The sequence below is a fragment of the Rhea americana genome, unplaced genomic scaffold (genome assembly GCF_003343005.1).
Source record: "Rhea americana isolate MKP2758 unplaced genomic scaffold, rheAme1 scaffold_238, whole genome shotgun sequence".
In the NCBI taxonomy this organism is placed as follows: Eukaryota; Metazoa; Chordata; class Aves; order Rheiformes; family Rheidae; genus Rhea; species Rhea americana.
The window spans coordinates 535,261-546,085 of NW_028186355.1; the positions used below are offsets into that span (position 1 = coordinate 535,261).

The window sequence follows — 10,825 nt, forward strand, 5'->3', positions numbered from 1 at the left end:
TTACCGAGCACTTAGYGAAATGGTGCAGTCTTCCAGCAAAACAGGCACAATCAGTAAGCATTTATACCATAGGCAAAATTAATGATTCAGTTACCAAAGAGCTGTTCTAACTAGCAAACATTCTGGCATCACATTTATAGCATACCATAACAAGATACATTGTTAAAATTTCAATGTAGGATTACACAGCTACAGAACAATCCCTTCCCACAAGGGAAGGTGCAGTACTTCTGTACTTTCAAGTCCYTCTCCTTGTTTTACATTGATGAGATTATCCTGATAAATACTTTCTTCTTCATCTGCTCTCTCCACTAGTGTGTCTAAACTGAATCAGATGTCCCTTACCTGCTATTCTGTTCCCTGGATGTTAGCTGAGAAACGTGGTCAAAGGATCACCAAAATTTCTGTAGTTCTTGTTTTAAACAAAAAATAACAGTAGCAGCTCTGTTCAACAGAAAAACTTTAAATTTTCTTTTGGATAAAATACATACCAGTTCCTTTGCTTACATATGGAGGCTTGAAGAATTTCACAATTCCATACAAATTCACTACAGTTCCATCTTTAAGATGATTCAGAGGCGTATATACATATTTTGGTGCAACAGACTGGAAAGACATGATAAATTTGTGAACAGAAAAAAAAATCTATTCAAACAAACTTTCACATAAAATTCTGTCCACCTATCAACATCCTTCCTCAGATATGTTTTACCTTGTCTTAAAAAATAATAATAATAAAAGTTATCTATTTTTTTCTGTCTCAGGTGTCCTAGGTAAGATGCTACCTTACCCACTTCAGACTCTCTATAGATAGACAGATAAATAGATAGATAGATGGATATATTCCCTTTTCCCCCYGGCAATGAGGCATCTAACACCTATTTGATTTCCATTTCTTTCTGTGATTACTTCCTTGCTATAAACTAACCAGTCAATTCAACTAAGGTTGAACATGTCTGCCTAGGTGAATAAAAGTCTTGATAGTAAAGAATGTTGGAAAATAATTTTTTTACTGAYTGATTTTAACATCTCTACCCAAAGTGCTTTTAAAAGCTGTAGCAACACATACATGAATGATTTCTCAGTAGTGTCATTGCACAGAATCTTACAGCCATTGCACAAGTCTTCCTATTAAAGTAACACATTTGGAGCACTAAAGAAATTAAGGACTACTTTCTACTATCTAAGGACTATTCTTCTCTCAACTTAAGGTTACACAATATGCTGATTAGCTTCTTTAAAAGAACATCTGTTTTCCCAAACTAACTGAAAACTCCGGTTTTCAGTTATTGAAACAGGAAAAAAAAAAAGAAAAAGAAAAAGCTCTATAAAACTGACACAAAGTCAAGTTGTATCATCTCCAGTACTGAATTTTTAAACTTATGATTAAGAATAATAAACTCTCATATGCCAATGTCTATGTCTTTAATATGCTGTTTCCCCTAGATTTTTAATTTAGGCAAGTAAAGTGGTGTTCCAAATAGTAAACATGTAGACCAGTATGTGAAGACCAGCAGAGTAAGTCTGATTTTAATTCAAAGGCAGGTAAGATATTTCCATTTTTTAAAGCACGAGCATACATTTTGCATAGGAACATTTATAATACTGAAGTTACCTTTCTAGTTTACACTTCCTAAAACAAAATGCAGCCTATCTTGAGATCTAGATGGAAACTATATTGCACAAGTTGTACTTTATCATATTTTACTGTATCTTCCTGGCATATTATTTGCAAAATTAAGAGCTAAATAAGTGGCTGCTGGGATAAGAGTAGGAAAGGAAAATGAACAAGAAAGAAAAAGAATTCCACATTCTTATTTACTAATAATTAAAATCTCATGTAGTTTAAAGATACTAGAAGATGAACTCACCACAGATGCRGTTTCTGAAGCAGTGCTTATATTCCGTTTAGTATAAATCTGAGAAGGAAAAAAAAATGCTAAACTGATTACAAAATTGCAGGTAATACAAATATAACAAGATTTGCTAAAGTAAATATTACAGAGACTCTTTACTTTTCAATTGTCTTACCTGAAATAGCAAGAAAGTAAACCAAATTCTTCTGCTGTTTGAATCAACTTTGACATTACCAAGACTAAAAATTTTATCCTACAGGAAAAAAAAGAATATCTATTCTATCTGAGTAACAGCTACCTTAAATATCATATACTTTTTATAACTCAGAAATGTATTTGGTTGAATATAAGTCAGGTCAGATTAGCAAAGTCAGTATTTAGAAGACTGAGGCCAAAAAATTCAAAATGATACTAGTGACTTGCTTAAGAGAGAATGTAAACAGTTTTTGGGTTTGTCCATTTCAATGTTTAGAATAGGTCTGTTCTCAGTGACTCTTGTTTAAAAGGTCAAGGTAAATTCATAATAGAATGGCATAAATTCAAGAGAGTTCCTAGCTCTGGCTACAGCGCGGCTGGCTGTAAAAGCTTATCTGTAGGGCAAGGTCTTTTTCAGAACCAGCAGTGCTGACTGGACCAACACCCTACTCCAACACAGACCCACACTGGAGTGAGAAACTCAGGCCTCAGCTGCACCTCCATGTGCACGTGCAGATCAGAGAAGAATCCTGTTAGGGATCGGGTATTGCTCTCCATCGTCAACTTCATTCCTGAAGCTAGATTTCCTTCCACTTACTTGTTTTAAACAGGGTTATAAATAGTTATAATTGAAGTATAAAAAAGCTTAGAACATTTGTATTAATTTTAAGTAGTCAATGTCTGTGTCAGTAATTTAAATGCTACAAATTCTATCCTAGAGTCAATGGAGAAAGACATCTGCCCAAGACAACCAACATGTTCAGGGGTCTGYATCTCTTCACTGGCTTTTGAGTGTATGTCATGAAGTCCTGCCAATATTCAACTTGGGAAAGTGCCTAAAGTTTAGGTAAAATGATTCTCAGCCAGTTTTGCTCAGACGCAGGGTTTTGCTGTACTTCTTTATGAATGCCTCAAACAATTTGTACTATAACCTATTTTAATTGTCATTAAAATTCATTTCAGCCTTTAATTATCCACAGAGGTCAACCCTGGGAAAAAAAAAAAAGTCTTTCTGATATAAAACATATGTATTTTCTTTTACTAAAAATTCTTGTCAGATAGCAATTATACAGACAATAGTTTGAACCTTGACTTTTGCACACACCTTATTTTAATGACACTTACACATGATTTTGTGTTTAAGCTTTTAGAATTATTTCTAAGTTTATTTCAAATTCTAAATGGTTAGGTTCAAAGCATTCACCATAGTATATTCTACTCATCATCCCCATAGCTAATTRCAGGTTTCCAAATGAAAGAAAAAAWTCTAAATTCTTCAACACTTGAACCTCTAATTTTTGGTAAGTCCTGTAATTCTTTTTTAAGAAGTACTGTTTACATTTAAAAAGAAGTAGTAAACTTTTCTTGAAGGTAAGGACCTGACAGCTACAACAAGCACATGCACTGCTGACATACTATCAGAGACAAATAGAAGCAGCAGCAGAACAGGGTAAACACCACTCCCATATCTCAAAAAACAAGAGCATTTAAAATCAGTAGTATTTATATGAGAATAACACTAAAGAACATGTATTTTTTATAGAGTATATCTTACTTTTAAAAATTAGGAATCTATGAATCTATGTATTTTGAAAAGCAAAGCATAAYGCTATGAATTACAAACTCACAGCCCAGAGAAAACAAAAAGCAGACTTTACGCCACTCTTGCCTACAACAACCACAGCCCAGAAAGAGCTAATGTAGATGTTACTTCTAGCTAGGCCACTTTGACGACATGGATGAAGATGGATATTACAAGATTGTATTCTCACACAAACTAGGTAGTTTCCTTATGAATATGCTACAGTAATCTKCAATACTTCAAATCCTACTACATTTTATTGCTTCTCTTTGTAAAGCAAAAGATTAATGACAGTATTTGGAAAAGAATGATAAATAGAAAGCTGGACACTCACGTACATAAATGGCTGATCCAGCTTCCTCAGATACCTCTAGATGGCAATCATGTCTGCCATCTTCTCTTGCTGTGGGTGATTTTGCCAACTTAAATCCAGCAACCACAAAGGTGTCCTGTGGAGACAGGGTCATAAACAGATGACAAATACCATATGACATATAATAAACCCTGTACACAGTATCATGTCCTCACTCTATTTTAAAAGAAGATGTGATGTTAAATATCACTTTAAGGGTTCAAGACATTCAAGAAGCAAAAGAAAAAAAAAAGATAGTCTAAACACTGAAAGAAAGTTTCTCTAGATAGATCTCCTACCCATGAAATTCATATTCCCAAACTCTGTGTTGCCACCTAGCATTTTATTTTATTTTACTTTCAGATTCTGCTAAAGTTTACGGGCTCTGGATGCTACTGTGACTGAGTACCTATTTGACAAAGGTTAGAGAAGAACTAAAGAGAATAATTACTTTTCATACATACCAAAGGCCAACTCTTTCCCGGGTAAACTTAATTAAGCTAGAAAAAACATCAAACATCTAATTAACACTAAGAAAAATATTCCTTTCTCAGTGCTTTTTTATTGTATCATAGCTATACTTCAAAGATACTCTYCTTGTAGTGGCAGCAAACTTCTGTGTGGTCAGTCTTGAGATTTTGGCACAGAAATACAAAAATTGCATTTGCTGTTGTATTTTTGCTTTGATATAAAGTTATTCAGACACCACAGAATGAACAAGAGAAAGGATGACTTAAGGAAGAGTTCAGTAAAAGAYTGAAGTCCCTGCAGTAGCTCATCCTTTCAGTAGCAACTTTATACCTTCCCCCCCCCAATCAAAAATAGATGTAGGAGGTAGAGATCACAAACAAGGTACATGATCAAATAGGAACATAATGATAGGAACTCTGATAACTCTGAGCTCTTTTATAGTTAGCTGCTTTGGTATCAGAACAGCTCACTAGAGTTGTTCCAGTTTTGAAAAAAAAAACATTGATTCAGTTTTGAAAAAAAATTCCACACTCATGCAAACTGCCTGAGAACAAACATTTTAAATTCAGAGCATTCTTTCTGCTTGACCTTGTACCAAAAGCCCTTCCATAAGCTTTTACTGTATAACTTTTGTTCATGTGTTTATTTGATTACAACAAATAAAAGAGTTTTCTGATTAGAGTTGACAGTTCTAGGCAAATATTGCACTATAGTGGCTCTTTTTGCTATTTCAGCAAGCTGACAATGCTACTCTAAATGATTTAAGATCTAAAACCTTTATATTTTGTGCAAGAGAGACTGCTAGATTAAGTGATGGAGATATATTTAGTTGTTAAAGGATTTGCCAAAAAATTGCTGTGAAAAACTTAAGTTGGAACAGACAGCTTACTGTATGATAAAACTACATAGGGCRTGCTGATTTTCATTTAGTGTCATAAATGGAAATATCATGTATGTTTTCAGCTTACATAAGTCATCTTAAGTATAAGACATACTCAGAGCTGCACAAGTAAGTTAAATTGGGTCAGAATAATTAGACAATTTAACAGTCCTTGCACATGAAGCACTCTACAAACATACATTAAAGTTGTTTCTTTTTTTTCAGATCTAGATAGAAACACACACACAAACACAAGCTGCAGGAAACATCTATTTTGCAGAAATCAGGTGCACTATAGGTATTTGCTCTCACTGCTGCTGATGTTATTTATGGTGTTCTTCCAATAGYGGAATCAACCTTAAGCTAAAGAGCCATGCCCTGCTATACATTGCTCCTGTTTCAGCACTTTATTAGATTATCAACCGCACAAGAGATTCTGGAACTTGGTTGCTGAGTCAGGATTAGAGCTCTGTATAGCTGACTTGTCTTTTTCTTATTTGTCCGAAGAAACTTTAGAATTGCGTACACTGAAGTGCTTACACAGGCCAATAATCAGCTGGGGATGGGGGTGAGTAACATTAGATCATTGCTGGCTACTCATGTAATATGAAATGTGTAACATGACATTTAAAAGATGTGTAAATGGACTGTGTGATTTAAATGAGAGGAAAAACATTAACTTCAAAATCACAGTAGTTTTGTAGGTAAAAAAASAACAGGTCTCTTTTCAGATTTGTCATTAATGGACTGTCTGTGATTTGCAGTTCCTAAACCTGTTAAAAATTGACATAGGRTTTGTATAGTGTTTCAAAATTTAGTGCTATGTTAAGTTTCAAAAATACAACCTTTCCATTTCACCTTGCTTATGTATGACGTCTTGTAGCTAAGAGTAGTTATTAGAAGACCTTTTATTATAACTGGCTTGGCAATCAAATTCATTTACATAAATAGGTGGATTTTCTAGTCAACAGAACAGCATTACGTTGCATGCATACATACTATAAGATAGAAACCTTTTTAATACCTACAAGAAATTCTACTTCTTTTATTCAAAAGAAAAAGCAATAAAGAAAAGGTAAACTTTTAACAGAATAGCCTTCCAGAAAATGTAGAGAAACAGACAACCCTTAAAGGGAGAATAGGAAAAATATGGTCATTCAATATGGTCATTCAAGTGTTTCAACATGGAATAACTTGATTTTTTTGTTTTCTTCCTTTAGGCTAACTAGATTAAGCCCTTAAAGTACAGTATGGAAAACTACAAAACTGTGAAGTCTGAAATTGCAGGCAGCAAGTAACACTAAAGCATTGGACCTTGCTGGAGTTATTCTTCTTTAGTGGCTAATACTTTCTGCTTTCAGGAATGAATTTAACATTATACGTGCTAAATTGCAACTTTGCTAGTTTCAGAATTCATTCCATTCCCTCAGACTCAGATTTTTTCCAAAATTAAGGTCTCATAAAATCCACATTAGAAACATGGAAAGTACTGTGAAGATTTAGTTCACAGGGTAAAACTAAGCACTGATCCTAGCGTACTCTGGCTGTCTGAAGTTTACTGCTTGCKCATTGTGGTTTCCTATGCAGGTCTCTAGTAGTGATTCTTTTGATCTTCTAATTGCTGCTCAGGGCTTTAAGATTTGTATTCCTAAAAATACAAAYCCAAGAATCATCTTAAAATTAAATAACTCATCATTTTTAACCTCTTGATAAAAAATGCATTTGTTCAAGAACTTCTTTTCTTGGACTCATTGCCAAAATTATGTGGAATTCTGTATAAGGACTGTTACATAGTTTCATAAACCTCTTGTATATAGTATCTGTGGGTTGAGAAAATAAAAAAAATCTGACCCAAAAGCACCCTACTCAACTTGCTGATCTTCAAGGCACATTTCTGTCTTTAGCACAGTGTACGATAAATATTTAAATATGGCTTTGGCATATAGCAGAATTCACTGAACAGTGTCAAGCTGAACACACTCTGACCTCGAGATGTTACCGCCCATTGCAAAGCCCTTCCATATTGTTTTCTCAAGCTTACATATAAACGGCTGAAAAGAGCCATACATCAATTYTGAGGTCAAACTAATACTACAAATTCTGAATAGGCTCTCTTAAAAGGATCTAGGTATTTTTTGTTGTTGTCATTTTTTCTTATAGCTGAAATCTTTTGAAAGAATTCTATCTGTGAAATCCCTTGTTCAGGATTACTACTGTTTGTTTGTTTTTATTTTTCCTTCACATAACTTGTGCTGGCTGAATAAGATACTGCATGCAAATGATGGAAAATGTCCTACAGATTATTTTTTTGTTGTTGTGACACAGACTTTCTATTTAATTGACTAGACAATGTATAGGTATTGYACACTTCCAAAGACCTGTCACCATACTATCTGTAACAGCAACCACATTTTRCTAGAAAACGTTTTAGATTCAATGCTTTCTTTCAAAACAAAGTTGTATCCCATTCAGCTGGGGACACGAGATCAGCTATCTCCTGATGAAAACAACAGGATAAATGATACCAGAAAAATTTGTGGAGGTACATGGTTAAACAAGACTTCTGAGGGATTTTATAGATTTGTGAAAAATACAATAAACATTTTTGAATATTTTAGTTCATAAATTATACAAGGCAAAATAAGAATGAGAAAAAAGATGTGTACATTTATTTCCGTGTGAAGATTTTGCCTGTACACAAGATCCTACAATTTTTTTTAAATACTCAGTCACAACTATAATTTCAAATAAATTTCTTCAACTATTTGCTAAACATTTATAACACAAAAAACAAAGCTAAAAAAAAGTATTAATGGATACATATTTCACAGTCAYGTTGCCAGTCTGTCATACTCGTACCGTAACTTCCAAATCCCTTACAGATTTGGATCAAATTTGAAAAGTGATAAAAATCTCAAGAGAAGTTGAAGTTACATTTCYGTTGATGCAAGGACCACATTAATATTTTCCTTGGATAAGATATGTTTTCTATCTATCTGAAGAGGCAGCCAATGTATAACRTCACCCGCCATTTGAGGATTGTCTACATGGTAAAAATAACTAAATTTTCAGTTCCTTCTCTCAAATCTGTACATATACATTCAGATAAACAACTGAAAAAAACCCCACATCTGTATTAATTAGTTAGATTAACAACATTTAAGATACAGAGGATTCAAAAACATGTACTTTCAGACCCTGAAAAATTATACTGTAATTATAGATAACTATATCTTATGTAAGCGCCTCAGCTCTAGCTGTAGTTGTATTTCTTGAAATTAGCAGCTGCAGTCCTGTCTGTCTCATGAACTGATGTGTGCACCTTTGAAACTGATACTATTCAGGGTGTAAGCTACAGTCCAGAAATAGCAAAATCACACTCACGGAATAAGGGGGAGGGCTAACATAAGATCATAGTGTATTGTATATTTTCTCAGCTTTAAGTTGGTATGCGGCTAATACTGGAACGTCAGCAAACTTACTGGCAATCTATACAAAAACACTGAGGTAGCTATTTTCAGCTTTTTTTCTCTTTAGTTGCAACACTCAGTCTCACTGAAACTCCTAGGTTGACTTGTCAATGTGCTTTACCCTGGAGCTATCAAACCAACCTCATATCTCTGACAAATCAAGATGCCAGCAMACAGCTAAATGAAAGAAAAGTTTACGCCATTTTGAGACTACAAAAACAGAAAAAAGGAAAGTAAACATGCAAATTCCTTCGCTTTATCTTGTATGTATAATCTCTTACGCACATATGTACATTTCCCAAAAAAATCAGAATGCTAAATTCAGAAGTCTACATTCAGACAGCCAGCATAGGCAATGGAGATCTCATTGATATCAAAGTGTAGAGAAGAACTCACCTGACCAGCTCTCTAATCCTTAGGAACTAGATCTCCATTTACTACCAACAGCTTAGACATTAAATGTGATACAATCATTTATGAGCGCAAGATTACATAAAATGTTGTATAAATATAGGCATTAGTCTCAAAGTGGATCCTCTCCTAAATTTTTGTAAATACACTAGTCCACCATTTTTGCAATAAAAAGTCCTAACAATAAAAAAATCAGTGCAAATGTCATTTATAATAAATTAATCAACTATAAAAATCTTTCTCAAATGGCAATATACAATTAACTTATAAATGGATAGCCTCTCAGTCATTCATATTCATCACCTTTTATTTGCTAGGTAAACAAAATGGTACTGGCAAACAAAAAGAATCACTTTGTTTTGATATTGCTGTGAAGAAGAATTTGCATATGCAAACATTTTTTCCTAGTTCATATTTATAGATTTGAACTGATTGAAAAGATTTTCTAAATTGGGTGGCAGTCATACAACGACAAGATAGTAAGTCAATGCAGATCTGTGGAAACAATTACTAAAGTCAAAACAAAGCATTTTACCCCATGACGTATAACTTTTGCACAGTCCTCTGCCATTTTTCCATATATTAAAATATTGATGCTGTCGATCCTTGAGAACGATTTATTTAAATCTAGAAAAAGAAGCAGAAATTACTCCAATTACCGTAACTTCTTCATAACCAAACAGCAGTGGAAAGGTGTCACCTTCCCAACCCCAAAAATTCTTTATAGAAAGTCCAACATTTCTTATTCAAATAAAACAAACAAAATTGCAAAGAGAAAATCCTTTAAAATAGTTATGCAACTGTTTTGGTGGGCTTGCTTTAGGTATATCAATTAGAATATTCTTCATAAAACAATCATTTAAAATGCGAACGCATACTGCATCACTGTACATTAAATAAAAATGACAAAAATTCCTACTTGGACAATTCAATCTATAGTGTTAGCAAGAACATATTATCCAGTCACGTCTGATGGTTTTTAGTAACACAGAATATACTGCTGTACTAAATAATTTGGAGATAATCTAGGACTTAGATGTGTCACTTAAGATGTCTTCCCAGGAATGTGGGGGAGAGGACTGAAGTAAAAATTAAACGATTTTAAAACAGTTTTCTGGCTGTTATTGTTTCAGAAACTGATTAAGTGTGTATTTTTCTTAGTCCTTTGTGATAAGAGGCTGAGAAACATACTATTAAAGCTGTACACATAGATGATGCATTTCCAAGACAATATTTTTAAACCTTCTGCAACAGGAAGTCTACTGAAATACAAAGACCTTGTTTCTAGTAACTTACCTGGTATAAAATTAAAATAATACATTTTTCTGGGGAATTGACAGAACATTTATGGACTAATACAGAATATGCTACAGAATATTTAATATATATATATATTTTCTGAGCATTAAAAAAACAGGTACTAGTGATCTAGTAACGTKGTGTTAAAAAAAAAAGTGCTGAGCTCAACAAAAAAAATTAATGTAAATAAAATACCTTGAAGAACAATCTTGAAAAACTCTCTTCCATCTCCAAGTTTCTTTAATGGGTAGGAAAGAACAACTGTTCCCTAAAAAGAAAAAAGTAAACTAAGTCTACACATCTATGTAA

The 10,825-nt window shown here is 33.5% G+C and overlaps 1 protein-coding gene across 4 annotated transcripts in view; it reads right to left on the bottom strand.

Moving 5' to 3' along the window:
- POT1 (protection of telomeres 1) overlaps window positions 1-10,825 on the bottom strand; it is a 78,542-nt gene that overhangs the window by 55,129 nt on the left and 12,588 nt on the right. For 3 of the 4 annotated variants that reach the window (XM_085306338.1, XM_085306336.1, XM_085306337.1), the window contains exons 3-7: window positions 10,712-10,784; window positions 9,753-9,844; window positions 3,972-4,082; window positions 1,872-1,919; window positions 492-606 (exon numbers count right to left, since the gene is read on the bottom strand). In XM_085306338.1, the coding sequence (XP_085162464.1) occupies window positions 492-606; window positions 1,872-1,919; window positions 3,972-4,082; window positions 9,753-9,844; window positions 10,712-10,784 (439 nt within the window). Of the gene's footprint in view, window positions 1-491; window positions 607-1,871; window positions 1,920-3,967; window positions 4,083-9,752; window positions 9,845-10,711; window positions 10,785-10,825 lie in introns of those variants that run through there. The other variant, XM_085306340.1, reaches the window with a different exon arrangement.